Raw genomic sequence first — 22,194 nt, forward strand, 5'->3', positions numbered from 1 at the left:
TCTTTCTCGAATGCCGACATCAAAGAGCGCTTTCAAAGCAACAAACACATACCTTTCGTGGTGTTAGACGGACAGCACGAACGCGCGCAGCCCCAACAAGCCGTCTCGACAACGCAAACGTGTGTTTCGTTGTGGGATATAACTACAGATTTAATAAAAGAGCATACCTCCGCTGGTACGATTTCAGCTACTAAATATGAGGACTCGGGTGTCCAGAGAAAGAAACGAACGAGAAGACGTTCCGAGCAAGAGTTATTTGAAGAAAGCGATTGCTATTTCTGCATTCTTAAATACTTCTTACTGTACTGATATAGTGATTGCCTGGAAATGCTTGAAAGTTGACCATGGAGGTGAAAATGAACGCACCGACTCACCTCGCAGAACTCGCAGAACAAAAGCCGCCATCTTGACATTCCGATTTGGATTTGGATTGGATCGATGGATGGATGCTAACGGCTGGTAACCATTGTTGCCAAGATGCTGGGTTTTTTTGTTTTTTTTCTCTTTTTCTCAACGATGCTTTTTCTAAACGAAAATTTAATTTTAAAATATTTGTAAAGATTTTCCAGATTCGGCCGGGGGAATTTCTTATCTATCGCTTTTAAGCTATCGTTAAATGGCTCGCATATTTTATTTTGTTCTATCATAGGAAGACTCCCTTCACCAGCAAGCTTGGTAAAGCGAAGGCTACGGGCGCGAGATTGCGGCTTTCAAACTGCTTTTGCAGATCAAGCGCTCGCCCTAGATATTGATGTTCGATCGTAACCGGTATTCAGTAACTAAGTAGCAGCCACAACGGAAATCAGTCATACTTCATAAATGATTAATTTCTTCCGCTATGTATACACAGCGAATAATAATCACAACAAATCGTAAGTGGATTGTCCGTGGAGAGGTCTCCGCGTATAAGTCGCGCATAAAGCGCACAAAAAGTAGATGGGTGCCCGCGTATACGTCGCACAGTGAGAAGTGCTGGTGGTGTCCGCGTTTTATAACTTGCCGTTTGTATTTTATTGCCGTTTTATAACTTGCCGTTTTTAAAATAAAAAAACGGCAAGAAAATACAAAGGGCAATTAAGTTATAAAACGCGGAGAACACCAGTACTTCTCACTGTGCGACGTATACGCTGGCACCAATCTACTATTTGTGCGCATTATGCGCGACTTATACGCGGAGACCTCTCCACGGACAATCCACTTACAATTTGTTGTGATTATTATTCGCTGTGTATACATAGCGGAAGAAATAAATCATTTATGAAGTATGACTGATTTCCGTTGTGGCTGCTACTTAGTTACTGAATACCGGTTACGATCGAACATCAATATCTAGGGCGAGCGCTTGATCTGCAAAAGCAGTTTGAAAGCCGCAATCTCGCGCCCGTAGCCTTCGCTTTACCAAGCTTGCTGGTGAAGGGAGTCTTCCTATGATAGAACAAAATAAAATATGCGAGCCATTTAACGATAGCTTAGACACCACACTTGCGTTGGATCAGAGTGATTGGACAGACCAGCGATTTCCCTACACTCCTCCTTGTTTTTCCGAAGGCACCCCCTTAATTCACAACGACTCCTTTATCCTCAATGCCTCCCCTAACCCCCTAAAAATTTAGTCATTCCCCTTAATTTCATTTCCGGGGGAAACTCCTGGGACGTACAGTGACGACAGTCACCGGGACAAGTCTTCCCAGTACGTAGAACCAGGTGTCACAAAACTACCTAAACGCATAGCGGCGCACACGCTGTAGCAACCAGACATATTTATCTCAAACCAAGGGTGCCATACATATTCATGCAAACGTCGGAACAAAGGGAATGTTCCAAAATGTGGGGAGACGCGATGAAACAAACGCGTTCGCTCGTAGTCCATTCTCCCGTACTCCACAACTGCTTGAATGACGCGGTACGGCAACCAGCATGGCACCTTGGCTTCAGCCGCTTAAGCTAGCCCACCAGAAAACATGCCGACGCCGCTGATATGGCATATTAAGCCTTTATCCCAATGACCGACGGGCCCGACAGGTCAACAATCCTTAGGCCTAACGAATCTTCCGAATCCCAGGACCAAGAAATTCGACGACATGTCGGGAAAAAACAAAAAAAAAAACAAAAAAAACATTAGATTATTTGTTAACTTGCGTAAACTGTTTTTTTCGGGCATATCCAGCCTAATCATTTCGTTCAAAACGAACAGAAGGAAAGATCAAACTCCAGACCACAAGGACAACAGTCCTAAACGTAAGCGAGGTGTTGTTTAGCCATGATCTGATTTACTTTTCACTTGAATTTTCACAAATAATTTTCACAAATCATTTCAACATGTTTTAAACAGGCTACCGGTAAGATAAGAAATTCCCCCGGCCGAATCTGGAAAATCTTTACAAATATTTTAAAATTAAATTTTCGTTTAGAAAAAGAGAAAAAAAAAAAACCCAGCATCTTGGCAACAATGGTTACCAGCCGTTAGCATCCATCCATCGATCCAATCCAAATCCAAATCGGAATGTCAAGATGGCGGCTTTTGTTCTGCGACACGGAAAAATAAAAAAACGGACAAAACAACAACAAGTCTTGTTGTTTTGTCCGTTTTTTTATTTTTCCGTGTCTCCGGTTTACGATGGAAGTTCTTCACCAGCTCGCCTGTGCTTTTACCCTTTCTTTGTTCTGCGAGTTCTGCGAGGTGAGTCGGTGCGTTCATTTTCACCTCCATGGTCAACTTTCAAGCATTTCCAGGCAATCTCTATATCAGTACAGTAAGAAGTATTTAAGAACGCAGAAATAGCAATCGCTTTCTTCAAATAACTCTTGCTCGGAACGTCTTCTCGTTCGTTTCTTTCTCTGGACACCCGAGTCCTCATATTTAGTAGCTGAAATCGTACCAGCGGAGGTATGCTCTTTTATTAAATCTGTAGTTATATCCCACAACGAAACAAACGTTTGCGTTGTCGAGACGGCTTGTTGGGGCTGCGCGCGTTCGTGCTGTCCGTCTAGCACCACGAAAGGCATGTGTTTGTTGCTTTGAAAGCGCTCTTTGATGTCGGCATTCGAGAAAATCATCAGTAAGTGAAGTTCCTTTTGCATGGAACTTGTGACTCGGCCTTGTCGGAGAGCCCTGCTTTGATCAAGTGTTTTACTTCCCGCATGTCCAGAAAGCCTGAGCGTCGCCGCCGGGGAAGCTGTCAGCAATCTATTGAGGAGCGAAAGCGGAACGACGGACATCGTTGAAGATAAGAGGCTGCATATTACCCGTCATCTAGTTTTATCGTCTTTTCTTTTTCTTCACTGCGATTCCTAGCCACGAGGATTTGAAGGAAATACAAAGAGCAAAACAAAACTTTGCATTTGTCCACATTCGTTCATTTTCTGGATTCTCAAACTAAGCAAAGTGATGAAGCCTGGATTCCAACACGGTCTCTTACGGGCGTGCCTGTCGTACTGCCTGCAAATAATCTGTTTCTCCCAGGAAGGGAACGTAGCCATCACCGAGGTGATCTGTTGCTGTGTTTGGTTGTGTGCCTTCCTTATGTCCTTGTGGAAGGTGCTGTGCTTGAAAGTGCTCCTCAGATGTGCTTGTGCTGGGGTATGCACTACCGTTGCAAGGAGAGTTAGAATGATGTCAGAGGTCTGCATGGGAGCTGTGACATGTCCACGACAGTGAGCTGTGGCTGCGCGTCGACGGACATCCACGACCACCTGATATCCAACCTTTAAGACAAGTTTCGTTACATGTGAGTCATCAAAGGTGTACAGATCTTTGAGTGCATACAATTAGCCACCAATGAAAGCCGTGAGCACGAAAAGGATGACCGTCATCTCGTAGAGGAGCCAGACTTTTGTTGCTTGCGAAATCCAGTCAGACTGGTGTGTTGGTTCACTAATACAAAAAAAAAAACTGTCATATTGGTTTCATGGATGTTTAGGCAGGGTAAAGTTAGCCTCCCTGCGGTGAGTTGGCACTAAGAAGAGAGAGGAGCCATTCGATTTCTTTAATGAGCACTGTAGTGATGAAAACAATCCGATCAGTCATGTGTGCAGTGCAAAATTGTGTACATGATGACATGCCACCAAAACCGGATTGACTGGCCGTGATCTTCTAATCATCAAGCCTATCTCGCCTGTGGGATGACGACCATTCTGGGCCCGTTTGCTCGAAGCGCTAACCGCGGCTAAAGTCAGCCGCAGTACCTAGGAGAGGGATTTTTTTAAATTGCGTGACTGGCTCGGTAGGAATGCGGGGAAACATGGCGGTGCCCCAGTGAGTGAGCGCCGCTCGCTTTGGAACTAATATGTCGTTGTAGCTGCAATATCGGGCACGTTAGTTAACAGTGAATGGTGCAGGAGGCTTTCGCGTTGCTTTACCTCACTTAAACCGCAAAGCATGGGCAATGACATCGCCACATTTTTTAGATAGTCTTTCGATTCTGGGCATTCCTAATCCTAAATGAACGCGATAATTGTCGGCATGGCAACGTCTTTGGAAAGCAGATTGTGGATAGCACACAAAAGCAGACAGCGTCCCAACAGACCTTTTTTCTAAATTATCCAAGCACCGAGGTGCATGCTACGACTGTAATTGCACGCGTCGCACGTGCTGGCGTCTGCAGTAGTAACCGTTCTAAAGCAAAAAGTTTAAAACAACTTTTTGCCTTGCACGCGCGTTCGTTAAAGCCTTATTATGATTTTTTTCTTCGAATCTTTTATAAGAGGAAGGCCAGCGCGCGTGGACCGTAGAATTACACTTCCAGGGTTCTCCTCGCGATGCTTGGATAATTGAGAAGAAAGTCTGTTGGGACACTGTCTGCATTTGTGTGCTATCAATACCCGGCCGATTGAGTCAAGGCAATCCGCTTTCCAAAGACGTTGCCATGCCGACAATTATCGCGTTCATTTAGGCTTAGGAATGCCCAGAATCGAAACACTATCTGAACAATGCGCCGATGTCATTGCCCATGCTTTGCGGTTTAATTGAGGTAAGGCAAAGCAAAAGCCTCCTGCACCGTCCGTTGCTGACTAACGCGCTACAACGACATACTATTTCCAAAGCGAGCGGCGCTCACTCGCCGGGGCGCCGCCCATGTTTCCCCGCATCCCTACCGAGCCAGTCACGTGATTTCAAAATCCCTCTCCTAGGTACTGCGGCTAACTTTAGTCACGGTCAGAGCTTCGAGCAAACGGGCCCTGCTTTCAGTGACGGCTCCTGGACGCATCGTCATGCGAGGCAGTTGGGCATATCTAAACATTTGTATCCTTTCGATTGCTGGTGCGTAACAAAACCTTTCTTTAAAGGGGCCATGAAACAAATTTTGGACTTCGGCCAAATAACTACGGCAGTTGTCCTGCTCCTCAGCTGTACACCGCCTTTGGGGTCGCTCGATTTATGATGTGCCATGAGAGCACATTGGGGAAACCTGAGAAAACCGACTTGGGCGTCGAAGGTCAGGCTCGTCAGTCGCCGGCCAACAGCAGAGTGGGAAGCGGGGAGGGAACACTTTCATTGACTTCGGTTAGATGGCACCATTCAGTATAATACAGCAGCTGTGACCTGCCGCTCGGAAGCTAGCGATCCGCCTCAAAAGTCATGGTGATGTTGCCGGGCAATGAGCGAGCACTCTGCGTGGCGTCTCAAATGTTGCCCTTGCGTCCAGACACAAAAATAATGCGATATCCACAATGCAACGGTCGTGAATTTCATGTGAACTCATCCTTTCGGAGATTCATAAACCTGTCCCGTGTCGCTGTAGGCAAGCAGGCAGGCCTCCAGCACCCGCTCGTCACCTTCCGTTGTGCTTTGGCTGCACAGGTTCTTGGCCCCATCATGCTCCAAGCTTACGAGATTGCAAAGCATTTTTGAAGACAAAAAGCTTGTGCTGTAAATGGGACAACTGCAAGGTCATGCTGCCGTTCGGGTGCTATTACTAACTATAGCGAACACAGCAAGCGACTATGGCCCATGTGTCTGCTACAGCAATAAATATGGGGCTTAGGAGTGTTGTCACTTGCATCGCTTTGGCTATCTAATTGTATCATTGTCTAGCATTGGTTGCATTAGCTGTGCAAAGTAGGTCGATGGAGCTGTTGGCGCAGCTTGTACCATTGAAGCCAAAGCAAGCAGCTGCAACTCTTATTTTTGTGGTGACACCTGTCAATGGCTGTACATCATTCAACTTGGGGCTTTCAGGGTGGCGCCACGTTGTCCGATTGCAGTGCTATGTGCATCTGCGCAATTTTACGGAATTCGGCAGGGCAAACGAAGGAGAGGGCACGAGCCAAGTGTGGGCATTTCGCCATTTTCAGCTGTACCCCGTGGTTGGCTGCACTAAACATCTAGCGGCCCCCTCCCTACTGCCGCTGTGATGTTGTTCGTTTGCGCAGCACATGAATGGCTATTTTGGGTTCGGCATGCTGTCTGCTGCTCTTTTCATTCGTTAATCACCTAGCATAAGTATTCCATTATTACGTCCAGAGAAATTTCACCTACTGGCAGCACTGCATCCGGCCACTACGCCTATCGCGCAAGAGGCTAATATGGTTCCGACGGTATACTTTGCAAAACTCATAGTTGCTTCCCTCGATCCTTGACGCAAATGCACGATCATTCTTACATACGAAGCTAGAGACAACCTAACTGATTCCAGCCATAGATGCCGACTATGCTCGGTCTCGCAGGGTGTGCGCGGCAAAGACGAAGGCAAGGGCACGGGGGCATAGGACTGCAGTGAGCTTTGTTTGCATGAGCACTTGCGCAAGAATGGCACGTTTGAAAGCAACGTGCTCGTGCCTTTGCACCTGCTGCAGACAACTTGTGGGATGGAGCATAGGCAATGAGATCACCAGATAAACGCCAATCTAGAGCAGCGCCGCTCCATGGAAGTATGGCGCGTCCACCTGAACGCAACTGCGAAGCCGTGGCTGTCATGGCCGGTCCTGGGGCGTCTCAGAGGGCCAAGTAGAGACGTGCTGGCATCGCCAAATGGCAAAGCCAATAATCGCGCCAGCCTGGACGTAGCGTGGCCTGTGGTCTGTGGGATACGAAGCAAGCGACGTAACAAATGAACCCTTCTCCGACTGCAACTTGTCGAGCGCCTGCCAGCAGGGTGGGTTGTTTGAAACAAAAAATATGGCCATCCACTCGAATTACAAATGTGCGATTGTTATTTACGGATATAATTGATCACATCCAACTTACTTCTGAACGTACCAAGTGTTCTGTCCCATGTGCCACATCTAAAGGGCGGGTATGTGACTTATATGTCCCCCCCCCCCCCTCTCTTCTGTATACACAAACTCAGCTCTGTTACGTCGCACCGCGGTGGTGGCGTGTCGGGCGCACTTTCGGTCTGGGGCTGTGGGCGAAAGTACCCCATGTGAGGCGTGTATTCCTGCATTGTTTTGAGAGGAACCAGACAAAAACCTGCTTTCTCGTCCAAACTCTACGACTGGGCCTGTACCAAAAGAGTCGAGAAAGCTTTGAAGGTCAGTTTTCATGTGCTCGGTTCGTCCAAGAACGTGGATGTGAGCCGTGAAAAAAGAAAACCAGACGCTGTCGGACCACGATTGCTTGGGCGGGAAGCACTCTGGGTTGAATTCACGGATACTTGTGGTCATTAGATTTATTTGATGAACATGAACGCCATAAAACCGTCAAGTTGTACGAAACACCTGCGGACTACGCTCAGTGCGTCCTCAAGTTAAACGGTTGCCTTATCGTTCGAACTGTTGTGTGCTCTTTCAAACGTTTCTGCTTGCCGTCTGCTTTTTAGACGACACCGGCCCGTAGACCAAATGTTGGCCTGGTAGTTGCAATAAGTGCGGGCCTCAAGAGATTGAAGTTTGAAGGTTGGTAAGGAGGCTCGATATAAACATTAGGTACAAGGAGATGTTGATCATTGTTACCAGTGGGCGTCACTGACTTGTTATGCCTGGTTCACTTGGTCTGATTGTGCTAGCGATTTTCAGTATTAACGCCGACCATTTCAGCTATGATTCATGCTTTTGCAGCCCGGGCGACGTCGCAACTGAAAATTGCGAGGAAAAATCTTATCATACGAATCACGCTTTAGCATACATTCTGCGGCGTTCGTGCGGAATGAATCGCCGCATGTCACATTCACGCAAAGTTTTTTGGTGCCACAAGCCTCGGTAATTTCGCTCAGGCCACTCAAGTAGTAGGACTCGCACCGACGGCAACATTGCATTTCAATGGTTTGTTTATGGGCGACGGCGAGCTTCGTGCCCACACTCCATCGCACATGCGCGGCGCCGGTGGCGTCTGCTAGGGGCGCTCCAGTTTGTTTGTAAACATGAGTTGGTGTATAACACTGCCACAAATATAAACAATAATGTAAGCAACCTTGGTTTTTTTTTCTCGAAGGTTTAGCAAGCACCGGGTTTCTGGCGAATTTGTTTTTCGTCGACGAAATGCCTCGAATATGCGTAATCACTGTTGGCAAGTGCTTTATTTTATATCATTTTTCAGACTCCGCTGTTAGGGGGTTCAATGAGTTCCGATCCAAATTGGTGTAAAGTTTTTTTGTTTGGAACCGTGTTGCATGCTAACGGATGTTTTGTACAGCTCGTTTTCCAAAGCAGACGACGCACCGAGGTAAAGTCCCATCTGAGCGCTCCGGTTCAAAAGTGTGTCTTTTCTCCGAGTGGAATGATATGTACTGCGTTTCTCCATAACTTGGCAAAAGGCAACGGCTGCAGCATTTCCTCACCATCACGGCAGACTGTTCCATCTTCTCCAAAAAGTACTGCTAAGGTGGCTTTGTTTTGAAAAGCTATTAATCTAAATTTTTTTAAACTATTATTAAAAGCAAAGCAATAACTTTTACAATATTTTCAGTCATATCGGCATTCGCTGTCCTGCTCTTCCATCCACCATGGCAACAATGGCAAAGGAGGCTGCTGTGGTGTATTTGCTGCCACAGTGTGAATGTGCATGCTCTCGTTCTTGCCTCTTGCCCGTTTGTGTATCACAAGCATTCACAAACAGTTCAATGCATTACTGTACAAGGTCATAGGAATGTTCCCTTTTGTACGTGTTTCAGTTAAAAAAAAGTAGCATTGTGTTGAGGATGTTTAGACAGCGAAAGGTCGGCCTGCCTCGAATGATGCCAAGCTTGTCGCTGTAGATGAGGAATTTAGCCAGTGCAGTAGGAGCGAAAGCCTGGGATCTTTAACGTGCATCATGTAGTAGTGATTACACAAACGCGTACTGGTATGATCCTCGTCCAGATCGAAATGAGCAAATGCTGGGGTTTAGCCCACGATCCCGGGTTCTGCAGCGCGAGCTTTCGCTCCGCATGCCCAGAGCTGAGACGTGCTAGCCGACTCGGCCACTGTTCTTCCATGTGTTTTAGTTGCGTTCAGCACTATTGTGAATTGGAAGTCATTTTCCTAGTAGTTCAAGGAGGGGCAATTGAAACTTCTATGGTACAAACCAACATTCTTGCTACAGTTTGCAAGCCGACTGAAAGTATGAATGCCTTTTTGAAACCATCTAATGTCTTTAGGCACATGGGGTACGTTCTTCCCAAGTGTCTTAATTTCACAGCAGACTCCTACGGCCTGTATAGACGCCACAGTTTCTACAGTTTCCCAAATTAATGTGAAACAGAGTGTAGTGGATTGCGTGCAGGCGTACCCTCTTTCACACTTGAAGAGGTGCGATGTTTTCAGGTGGCTGTAGGTAAACCTGGTATATAGAGAGGTTTATACGTTTCCCATCACACACATAAGTAGTTCTTTTTTTTTCTTTTACTCGACTGCCAAATACCGATAGCCCGAAGTCTTTAAGATGAATCATATAGCAGTAATACTGCCCATGTGTAGGTGCAGTGCTCATCCAGGTCAAAACGGGCAGGGGCACTCAGTGCAAGTTTTCGCTCCACACTCTGCCACCAAGCCCCCCAAATCAGCACGTCCTGTTGAAGCAACGTGCAATTATTACTATTGCTGCTGTTGGGGGCACGCACACGTAAGGAAGGAAAATAACAGCCAGGAATTCTGGTAAGGGGAGGACGCCATACGTCATGGAGCACAGGAACAGGCTTGGCTTGAATCCTTTTTGTTTCAGGATCACCATCACTACTCCAAGTTCACCACAGACTTTGCATTCATGAGAGCTTTCTCCAGCAACCGTTTCTTCTTATGAGACACTGCACCGCTCGCAGTGGCAGCTGCTCTACGACACCTGCTCGCTGATCCACAGCTGGCCGGCCCGGTATGTGGAGTCATGAGAACCTGTGGGTTGCACCTATTGCGACTCTTCCTTGACAGTTTCTTTAGCTTAGTTATTTTGCATGGCACCAAGGTGTAAGATTCTCTAGAACTTCAGGGTCATGTAGCAACTGCATTTTCCGAAGTGTTTCCGACATTAAACGGCAAGCACCCTGGTTGTGCTTGTCACTATGCCACAGTCACCTGTGTGGTGCATGAAGTAGTGGTTTGAACCATTGAAGGGTGCACTAATGTCTCATAAGCTCTCCTGGGCACTCATCGGTAAGTAATATTTGTGCTGGTGATCCATTATTCAACGACAAACATTGCAGCAAGAAGTTACTTTTCAGTGTGCACACATTACTGTTGTAAAGCCTGAAATATTTCAACGGTGAAGAATAGGAGAGTGACTTGCTTCAGGCTACTGGAACACGTTATTGTGTGAGCAGAAGAGTAGCAGAACCAGGCACGAATAAAAATTGAAAAAATCCGCAGCGGAAAAAATAATAATAAATAAAAGCAGTGTGAAGAGTTGTGTTGCTTACACGTCAGAAACTCGTGGCAAAAACGCGGGCTATACTCTGTTTCACCTAGTGTTGTACCCCAGGAACGGCTACAAGCGCGAGCTCCTTGCTCTAGGACACATCTCGACGGCACAAGCTCTCGTGCAACAAGGGCAGCTGCCAACGCTATGAGCTCGCGCTTCTGGCCTTCTCTGCGGTACAACATAAGCTGAAACGGAGTATAGACGGAGAACGACTCATTATTAATCTGAGACGGGGACACTAATAATAAAACGAAGAGACGCGCGTGTGGTTGCCCTTCACTATTATTTTCCCCTTGTTTTTCTTACTCCGCAAAGTCGACATAGTACAAGAAAACACGCAGAAGTAGGAGAGCAAAGAGGCTCCTCGGCGGGCTCTGCCGTCTCGCGCGGTTCTGGGGTCCGAGGCGTTCGGTTACATTGCCTCTCGTGGTTTTCGGGCGCGCGGTTCACGGGGGAGTCGGTGCAACGTACTCGACGCGTATTGAAAAGAACACGATTTATCCTGATTACGCAAAGCCCGAGAAACGAACCTTGCTTCACAAAATCGGTACGCTCGTAGAAAAGCGAAGCAAACAAACCGCATTTTGCAGATTGAAGAGACATGGACGAGTCGTCACAAAAACCACTCGGCATCAGCGGTTAATTTCGCGGCCGCTCGCTGCTCGAAGTAGCAAAGTGTTTCTGCCAATCCAAGACAAGCCAAATTTCACGGAGTCGTTATGAGGCGATCCTAGCTCACGGTAGCATCAGCGGTTAATTTAGCGGCCGTTCGCTGCTCGAAGTAGCAAAGTGTTCCTGCCGATCCAAAACAAGACAAGCCGCCTTTCCAGCGTGTCCACCATGTGGCCACCCTGCTTTCTTGAAGTCCCCATGGCCCCCCGTCACTCAGTCTATCCACGCGTGCACTTCCCTTTCTCTCTAATATAATCGAAGGCGTCTAACAAAGCTCCGTGTCGGACGTCCTATCAGAGCGCGACGATTGCCTCGGGTTTATGCAAAGAAGTGGTCCGAGCATAATCCATGCTTATCCCTTTTCAGAGGCGGCAGTCCAGGGAACTAATCCCCTCTAATCCCTTTTGAGGGGAGGGACCCTTTTTTTTGGGTTCCACCCAGGCCAGAAACTATACAACACCCCATGATTTTTGTCTGGAGCTGTGTCGCAGGGTATTTGTTAAAGTTTTTCATAAGCCGGGCTATCGAGGAGATTTCGAACAGTGATCTTGTAGTAATCTCGGTTTAGGACTACCGTTGAATGGTCCTTGGCCGCTGGTAAAAGCACAATCGTCGTGTTATCTCTAAGCTCCCGGAGGGCTGCTGCCTTTTCTCTAGTAAGGTGTTAAGGACGTGCTGATATTTTGGAGAAAAAAAAAATGCCGATCACGTTTTGTCGGACATGTTCCCGAGCACTTGGGTTCGGCTGTACGATGCCATACTCTACCCTGTAATTAACATATTCTATCATTAACATATTCTGTAATTCACAACGTTTGTCACGACTGGTTGAGATGAACAATATAGAAAAATAAAACTTGTATACTCCGCACCTGCAGGTGGTCCGCACCAGGTAAAATTTAAACATTTAAACATGTATAGTCCGGGGACTATATAGCCTGGGAAATACGATACTTCCCGCAAAGTACTTTCAATGTACAGAGGAAACTCGGTGAATGATGGGCTCGAAATACGTTGAGACGTAAAGACTCTGCTCTATGAAACTGCGCATGATATTTCACTGTGCTTCGCGCAATAGCGCAGTTACTTATTTCCAGCCTCGTAATTTGCCGAGTTTCCTCCTTAATGAGACTGCAGTAATTGGCTCTCTCTCTCGTGCTTTGCAGGAAAGTAGTCTGTAGATTTCTTTGAATGAAAAACTATGACACGATGTATAGGAACGTAGTCCCCGACAGCTCAAGAAACGAAAGGTGTGACGAATCCGGAGCCTCTTATGATAACTCGGTAGCGAATCAGATCGCTGCATCGGACAAGAATTCTTATAGACCAATCGAGAACCAAGAAACCTGAATAGAATAAGCTACACCCTGCGTTTCTTAAGCTGGCAGTAACTATTTCTTTTTCTTTTTTTATAAATGAAGGGAACAACATAAAGGATAAGGACGAACAAGCCTTGTCCCTCCTTGTGTTTAGTGTTCTTCTCTTTATTTATATTACCCTTACCACCACGCTCTCCATTCCAAGTAGGTTATTTGTTTGTTTTGTCAGTACTTTTATCCGAAAGACAACACCGATAAATATATGTCGTATCAATGTTGATGAATTGGCATCATAAAATGAACACCAGCAATTTAGCCGATTATTGGATGTCTTGATTGCTTAATTCCTGATATTTTGGCGAGTACATTACGGCGTAGCTGATGGAAAAGTAGACATGTACTACATCGCGATCATAACGCTCCCAATTCAGAAAAATACTCACCGAAAAGGCGCAAGTAACACAAAAATAGAGATTTTTTTTCTTTTTTGCAGCAGTATCTTTTTTCTGCATTTTTAGATTTTTTATTTACTCTGGTTTGTTCTTCACGGCTATTACGCGCTGCAGTAGTGCCTATTTTTAATGAACATATATATAAATAATCTTTATGCTAGAAAAATAAGGGACCCTAGTTATACCAAATTGCACCAGAAAAAAAAAAAAAAACTGCAAGTTTTGAACGTATAGAAGCTACTTCTGCTGTCATGTTCTCATTGAAGATGCTAATAACTTTGAAGCGTCTGATTTGCTTAGCTCGAATGTTCTGAGCTTTATGAGCCCAGTTTCTCTCTCGTCTAAATTCCTGTAGAACACGTCGTGTGTCGATCACCGAGATATACAGAACGCGTAGAACATACGAGGAGGCGTCAAAAATAAAATCTTGTCTAAAAAATTTACATGAGTGTATTATATGCAGTACTCGTGCGACCCGCCCTACAAGACAGCGGCCACAGTGAAGCAGTGGTACCCAAAACGTTCCACCGCTACGCTATGGCTATTTCGCTCTCTTCAAAAGTCGATTTTATACATACTTTGTGACCCTTGTAAAAAAAAGTGAACCTCACATCTTTATTTATTTTATATGGAGTGTAAATTATTTTTATATGACATTTGTTTTAATCTTTACAGGGCCAACATACATCGTGTCCAACGTGATTGGTACCATTCTTGGAGCCATCTTCGTACACAAGGTGAAGCCAAGTCCAAGGGTCGTGGCTGCGCTGAACGTCTTCGTCACCGTCGTATCCATCGGAGGAATCGTGGCTCTCATGCTCATAAGCTGTGGTTCCATTCACTACCCGGTTGTTCGTAATGCCGAAGAACGGTGGGCTGCCTCATTTTCTGTTAATGTGACCCCGTGTAGAAAATATAGCCACGCGTGCCGATACTTTCGAATTACAACTTTCGAACCATCACTCACAAACTTCGCGTTACGTACTTCCGGCTAGTAATCACGTGGGAATCTTGTGGACTACGACCCTTTGTTGCTTTTCCCGGTACGGAATAAACTTATAAACTTTTTTACACAGAAAAAACACAACGTTGCGGGCAATTAGAACTGCGGATGCTTTATCGAACAAACACTTCTATGCTCTTCAAGCTTTTGCTGTATTTCGAACTTTTTCCAGGTTTTTATGTGCGTGGATACAATATTTCTAAGCTATATCGAGTTCGTTGTAGTTCTGGTCGGCTGTGTCAGCTACAGTCATGGACGCCATAAAGAAACAGGTTCGTGCTCGATTTTCGCACTCGCATACCGGCCACTATTGCGAGTTAAAACAAGCAGGTGTTCGAGCTGTAGGCCCGCCAGTGTCCAATGTGAACCAGGCGGATGTGCTAGGACACAAAACAAATAAAGAAACAAACACATAAAATGGTTTATGAGTCAAAATACTATCTTAATCGGTCTTCTTTTGTTCCGCCTTCGGTGAAGGCAACCCTCTAGTTTTATTTTTGGGCAAACTTACCAATGCCTGTTGTCCACAATAAATTGATAATCAGTCAATAAATCAGTCAACGAGAGCTTAAGCTAACCTCTATTGAAAATAAAAACAGTCCAAGGACTATGCGTATTAACATAAAAAAATATTTTTATGAGCAAAGTGAGAGCATCAGTCGATTTCTGTAGCTTAACTCTGGTCATCACGTCTAAAAAAAACGATTGTCAGAAAATGTGCGACACATTTTGTTATAAGCCTTGTTTTACGAAATGAAAATACTTTTCCGTGTCCCCCTTTTCAAGAATATATTTATCCTCGTTGTAATTTGCAGGACGGCTGCATTTCTTTGCATAACAAAGCATTAAAATGCAACAATTCATTCCAATTCTACTTTCAGGCTGACAATAGAAAATTCTTGCACAGCTGATTGCGATTGCTCCACAAGCATTCATCACCCAGTTTGTGATCCCAACACAGATACACAGTACTTCTCTGCCTGCTTCGCAGGGTGCCTGCCGGAAGCACCAAACCAAACGGTGAGTCTAAATGCCTCTAAAAAAGAAATGGTGTACGTTCCCCCCCGATTTACGCTAAAAAATAAAACAAGCTATACCCTCAAATGTTCATCGCTCGGACCACGAATCATTTGGATTCTTTTCATTAGTTCAACCAGTAAGAAGTGCTATCAGTATAGACGCTTTCAGGCAGCTGTGCATGGGAGCCTCCCTAACCGACCTTCAGTTTTTGATTTCTCTTATTTCGTTCGCTTCACTTCATCATTGCCACATCAGGACATGTTATCGCCCCTTTAAGTGCTACTGTGCCCTTCTCCCCAGCATAGACCTCTCTGAAAACTCGTCAACGCCCGCTTCAGTGGCTCGGCATCTCGGTAAGACACGAGAAGGTCGGCAATGGCGGCTAAATGTGAAGTGTTTAAAGCGTCTATAGTGTTCCAATTATCATGCAATCTCAACGGAAGAAAGGGGCGTATGCGTGTTGGTGGTTTTTGTTTTAGATGTATGATAGCGATTGTCCGTTTCTATAGTTTAAATAATTTAATTAATACCAACGATTGGCCTTGTTACAAAAATGTTCGTGTGCTTACAAACATCTCTAAAGATGATCAGACAACAAATTGAACGCGGAAAGCGTACAGTGATTACATTTAAAAAATCTCCCCTCGAGTCCCCCAGAAATAAGAAAAGAGATGAAATAAAAAAAAAAAAGATTTGTAGTTTTTTCTTTGTAATATATAAATATACATATGTGAACAATATGATTAATATAGACGTTTACGAAGTAAGATAAGTTATCTACCAATATTTTTTTTTTATAGCAGGGCCGTTATTGTTTTGTTGTTTTGCAGGAGTTTCGCGACTGCAGGTGCCTCCAGTCAGAACGTGGAGAAAGCCAATTCTCCATTGGACAGGTTAAGAACGGCAAGTGCGAGCAGGACTGCTTCGACGCCATGATGGCCTTCGCCGGAGTTGTATTCTTTATGCAAGTCGTGCTCTCAACGTCGCACGTAGGCTCCACCCTTCTATTTCTCAGGTATGTGACAATACTGTGTACCATAGCTGACAAGCCGCAAATTTAGGCTGGCAATCACGACTCAGACCCTTCCACGTCATCTTTCAAACACAGAGCCATCGAGCCAAAGGACAAAAGCGTCGCACTTACAATGAACTCGTTCATCATGAACATGTTTGGTGAGTTTTTTGCTTTAAGAAATATTAGGGACATGAAGGTCCAGCAAGACTGTGATGCCTGGAACCGGTCTCCAATTGGTGGAATTAGCGACCTACAGAATAGTTCCGGCATTGAATCATCCCTGAGGTAGACACAACGTGTCTCTTAGGGCACGATACGGCACAACAAGCTTTTCCAGTGTCTAACCCCAATACGGACCTTTTTGACAAAAAGGTTCTGCACATGCGCAGGCCTTCCTCTCGCAGTGGCGAAAGCTCTAACTTCGGCTGGCGTCCGGAAGAATGGTTGCACTACCTCGCCTGTCTCTTCCGCGGCTCGGATCAGCTGCAGAGAAGGCAGGAAAGGTGTCGCAGCTTCCATTCTATCCACCAACCGTAGTTTGAGTTTTAGCCACTTCGTGTCGTCTTTATTTAAAAAAGGCCCATTGCGCTACCACTACAATCGCGATTAACAGCAGCGTTGTGAGATTGAGATGTGATCAACCGGAAATCGAGGAGACAAAATGAAGACGTGTTTCAGGCATACACCGTAGTTTTCTTACCAAACCGAAGTAAGGAAGTGACCAATATGTTTATTTTTATGCGTTTTCATTTGCAGCCTTCATACCGTACCCTCTCATCTACGGGGCAGTCATCGACGCTTCGTGCCTCGTGTGGGAAGATCGCTGCGGGGAACGCGGCGCTTGCTGGATCTACGACCTCCAGAAGCTCCGCTACCTCATTCACGGAGTCACAACCGTCCTACTCGTCATCAGTGCCGTGTTCCAGTGCGGCGTGGTATACTACAGCAAAATAATCAAGAACTTCTACGACGAGGGCGAGACAGATCCCCCGGAAGCGCTCGCGGGTGTTGCAGATAATTCAAAAGAAGGTCCAGAAATCCACGAACTGGACGTTCAACTGCCTGAGCCCGCGAGGCAGCGCAAGACGAGCACCGAGAGTTGGGAGTTTCAAAATTTCAACAAAATGGTGAACGTTACTGATTCTCTCTGAACATTTGCTAGCGTTGGATCATCCTCTTTTTGACTTGCGAGGGGCGATAATGAATGATGAGCTTAGCGACGATCAAAAAATATTATCATATTGCCACCTACTCCGATCTTACAAAAAAAATAGAAATGAACATCTTAATCTTAGGTATGCGGGTCACTTTCATCGTCTCTTTGCGATCCTTAAATAAATAGTCAAAATATGCAGATGAATGGAAATTTGCATATTTGTTTGGGTCATTTACTCCAACCGATGAGTATGGTTCATACATATGCATATTTCAACTTAATCATTGGCAGGAAGTCAGAATTACGTGGTATGCGTTTTTGCTTAGTCCATCTATATGTGCGTATGCATGCATTTTTTTTTTCGTTTTGTCTTAAGTGTTTCCACATGTACAAAGAAATAGATACTGTCTGAGGAATATATGAGTGTACCAATAATTTTCACGTAAAAAGTAACCCAATAAATGTATGTTTTCTCGTCTAATGCTTCTTTTCTTTTTTTTAAAACATGCCATGCAGAAGTCCCAAATAAGCACTATAACAGCTCCTGCTTAAAAAAAAAAAAGGCTGGAAATTAATTGACATAATATCACAAAATAAAATAATGACTGCCTCATGCCGCAATCTCTCTGGAGGAGCATCTTCCAACACCAGTATCGCGTTTCGTAACGACAGTAATTTGTTTTACGTTACCGAGATGAGGACGGAGTGAGGCATCCTTTTTTTGTTTTCCCCGCGCATCCTTCGCGCACAATTTGCTGTCTGAACCTCCAAAGCGGAGGCCGGCCTTGTGGTCTGTCGCGTCGGGCCGGTACCTAAAGTGCGTGGCAAAACAGCCAGTTCTAATACCCTACGATGGGGTTCCTGCTCTTCTATATATACGAACTTGTATAAACGCACAGACTCACCCATACACTCAAAAACAAACGAAACGAGGCACTATAAAAAATGAGGCGAAGTATATAGCAGCCGGCATACATTTATTGTTCCTCCTGTTCTTCTCTTCGTGTTTCGCGGTGCAACCAACTCTTCCGGATAAACCAACGCGTGCCAGCGCAAGGAGCATGCGTACCTTCAGATGTTCCGAGGGTGCGCTGCATCGGGATTCCTTGAAAACACCAATCCTTTGTCTTACCTCAATCAAAAAAGGCGTCCGGTTATTGTGCCATTGAGATCTCGATGCAGGGTTGTGAGAAGGGTTATCGAGCATGACACCGATAACCCTTCTCATTGCTAGAACTGATAGCGCATCACTTCGGAGTTTACAAAGTGTTTCAAACATTTCTGATAAAAAAAAAATTCCCTTTTGGAATAGTGTATTCGACTGCGGGCGAACGACCGGTTACCAGTGTAAACTAAAAATGAGCATTTTAGTTACATAATATTTTCCAATTGTAATCGATGGTTGTTTCAAATAAAATAACTTCTTGATAATAAACGAGGTCTTGACAAATGGGTTTTTGGGAATTAAAGAAACACTAGATCTAATATTCTCGATACCATTTTAGTTTACAAGACGGACACTATTGGTGGTCGCGTACCACCATCACACACACACTCTCGCTTTGAGTCCCGCTGTTAGACTCCGCATAGTTTTCTTGAGCAGCTTGGTCTCGCCCAAGGCTGTAACCCGATCCGCATCCCGCCCGACGCCAGCCAGTGGCACCTTCATGGCACGGGCATCCACGTGCGAGATTCCTGGAGCCGAGGAGTTCGAATAAATCACAATCTTCCGAGAACTCAACCTTGCGCCCAGCGAAATAAAAGAGAAAGGCAAAACACAATGGCGCTCGCTTGGAATGCGCTTGGCGAAATAAAATAAAAGGGCCAGTACAGAATGGCGCTCGCTTTCACAATTAACTACCGAACACTTCACCTCAGCTGGCACATTTTAATTAGAGATGTATAGCCCGCCGTCGAAATATTTCATAGCTGTTGTTAGAATTCAGACTAGGTATACGGAGTTAATTTGGCCTCTCGTATATAAGATTGTAGAGTCCAGGATCTGCTTGCGGTGGTCGGTAGGTTAAGTGGGGTGGGGGCTTGTTCGGTCGGTGGATGTTCGATGGCGATACTCCGGGGTTCGGTACCAAAGTAGAGATTTTGAATTAAAAGATATTTTGAACAGTCCCAGATTAAGTGGCTGAATGTGGCCGGCACTCCACATTTTGTGCATGAATAGTGGACTAGGGCCCGTGTCCCCTGGGAAGGTGAGCTTGTGGAATTTAGTAAGCCAAACAGGAATGATGGCTGATTTTGTTTGCTGGTTTAGCTTTATTTTTAATTCCTTTTAACGGCTCCAACCTATTTTTTTTTACCAGTCATGTACGCGTATACAACTCTTATTGTAACAGATGTGCAGCAAATAGACCAGTGAAAAGTGACATCGGGCCTCTGAAGGATAATTTTTTGCGTTGAGTCGTATTAAAAACGCAAAAAATCTGCGATTCTCTTGGACAAAAGAGAATCATAGTGTATAAAGCATTAGTGCAAATCATTCAGAGGGAAAGAGTACGGTGCTTTTGCCACTACTGTGTGTCAGGTAGGGGAGAATAGAACCCATTGTGAGTGTCTTATGTCATGTAAATAGAAGGTACGCTGCTTAACTAAATGTTGATTCGCGTAGACTAAGAGTAAGTTCCCTAGTTATATCATCTATCAAGATGAAATTCATCCAGATGAGGATTTGGTAGGTGCTATCGCGAAGATAAACTCTCCAGCATCATCGAGCTCACATGCTTCCTAGGGCCGGGATTTTTTTTTTTTTTTTTTCGAGTTTGGTTCAAGAGTTGTTTTTACTAGTCGTCTTATCGAGTTCCAAGACTCAATGGACCTGACATTAGGAAAAACAGACAGTCAATGAAAAGATAAATTGCTGATTTTGACATCAGAGCCGCTGATCGTCCTGTTCGACCCAAGAACGCTAACATGTTGTTTACATGGGCTTCTTCTTTTGTAGTTAGCGTAGCATCGCGCCAGCAGCACGAAGACGAAATGTATAGATAAGCCGCGTGCACACCGAGAACACTAAGCGAAACAGACGGTATATACTCCGTAAGCTGAGATTAGAAGCTCCGCCTTCAGCGCGAGCTCGCTGGCTTCCGCAGTGCTTTGGTTGCGCGTGCCTGCGCGTGCACACTTGTGTTAGAAAAGGCAGAAACTTGGCGCTGAAGGCGGAGTTTCTAGTCCCAGCTTAAAGGGATATCGAACCAGAATTTGGATTTTAAAAAATAAGGCCGCAGAAGTATCGAACGGGACGCTCTACGAACTACAAAACATCCCTTATACATCGATATCTCACACTGTTGGCCGCACTTTTGGAAAAGGGCGCGATCAAGCGAAATCTATGACGTCGTTGTCCTCCTGGAGAATTTGAGAATGAGGGAAAGCGGCCTCGCTTCTCTCCTTATCGCTTTGGTTGACCAGCTCAACGGGACGTAGCGAGGGGGAAACTGAGTTAGAATCGTGACTTGCCTCGTCAGCCTCGTCGGCCGTGCTCAATCGCGCACTTCTTTTCCAAAAATACGGAGATCCGTGTGAAATATCATATGGCTGTATAAGGGATGTTTTTTGAACTTTGCAGGCGTTCCGCCTATTTGTCCAGCCGTGTTTTGTGAGATCGAAATTTCGGTTCAATACCCCCTTAAGGGTTAACGGAGTATCGATACTCACACCTTGAGAAGGAAGGGCTCATTGTGGTCGGGGATGACAACAATTCAGCGACTTTACAGGCGGAGTGACAATCCAGATGGAGACTGTTCACCAACCGCTGGTTGCTATCATTTCGTCCAAGAGCGTGGAAGACATCACGCCAGCAGTCCAGTCGATAAACGTTCGTTTAATGATGTTTTCCACTGACATTGCGAACATGCCTAGAAACGATTTAGCGTCAACTGACTTCGTATGTCAGACAAAAAAGATGAAAAGTGAGATCTCAACATATGTGAAAAATCTGACTGCAAACTTTCCTTCAATTGTCGAAAAGCTGGGAAAAAAATTCAGAACACAAATAGAAAGACACCAGAGGTGAACTTCTAGAGACAAAAGGGGCACTGCGGTTTGCAATCGTAAAAATAAACTTTCTCAGTCAGACTCACAGTTAGGGCTGCGGCTGGGCACGGGAAAACATCCAAATTCTAGGTTTACGAGATCCACAGAACAATTAAGAAAGCATCACAATGCAGGCAACAGCTATCGCACAAAATATTTGTGTCCCAGAAGTGCAAATTGTGTCCCAGCCGCAGGCCGTAGCAACGCGGCTGGCGCCTGTGTAAGTAACAAGGTTGACTGGGTGGGCACTGGAGTCATTGACAGTTTCAGAAACGCGGGGCGCGGGTTATTATATGTTCGTGCCTCTTGCTCCGCGATTCGTTCTTCGACGTCCCTCTCGGCTAATGCCGCATTCTCATTGGTTGCGGAGCGATCCTAAAATGCTCAGTGTTTGCCACGCCTTGTATTTGTAAAGCTCTCATTGACTACGGTCTGCTATGATATGAATAGTTTTGGATTTCTGGATACTAGAAAACGGTATAAGGACACCTCTTTGAACTTGCCGAACATCCAGAGCTGCTGGCTAACGGTTTGCTTGTTTAAAAAATTGCATCTGCGAAAAAACAAAACAAAACAAAAACGCACGTTTTTTTGTTTGTTTATGTGTGTATAGCACTTAGCAGGAATTTGAGTAAAACATTGGTGTTCGCAAGAACACACATATTTTCTCTGTCATCGAGCAAGTAGTTTCTTCGTGTTCACACAACAGTGTTAACAATATCCACTGCCCGAAAAAAAAAAT

General features: G+C 45.2%; 1 protein-coding gene across 1 annotated transcript in view; it reads left to right on the forward strand.

Annotated features, from left to right (window-relative positions):
* LOC8052878 (solute carrier organic anion transporter family member 74D) overlaps positions 1–18,834 on the forward strand; it is a 49,277-nt gene extending 30,443 nt beyond the window's left edge. Inside the window, exons 5-9 of the mRNA XM_029989184.4 lie at positions 13,887–14,082; positions 15,096–15,234; positions 16,065–16,249; positions 16,343–16,407; positions 17,006–18,834. Of these exons, the coding sequence (XP_029845044.2) occupies positions 13,887–14,082; positions 15,096–15,234; positions 16,065–16,249; positions 16,343–16,407; positions 17,006–17,400 (980 nt within the window). The 3' untranslated portion in view covers positions 17,401–18,834. The remainder of the gene's footprint in view (positions 1–13,886; positions 14,083–15,095; positions 15,235–16,064; positions 16,250–16,342; positions 16,408–17,005) is intronic.
* Positions 18,835–22,194: the final 3,360 nt, after the last annotated feature.

The sequence above is a fragment of the Ixodes scapularis genome, unplaced genomic scaffold (assembly GCF_016920785.2).
Source record: "Ixodes scapularis isolate PalLabHiFi unplaced genomic scaffold, ASM1692078v2 PGA_scaffold2__306_contigs__length_199485367, whole genome shotgun sequence".
Taxonomy (NCBI): domain Eukaryota; kingdom Metazoa; phylum Arthropoda; class Arachnida; order Ixodida; family Ixodidae; genus Ixodes; species Ixodes scapularis.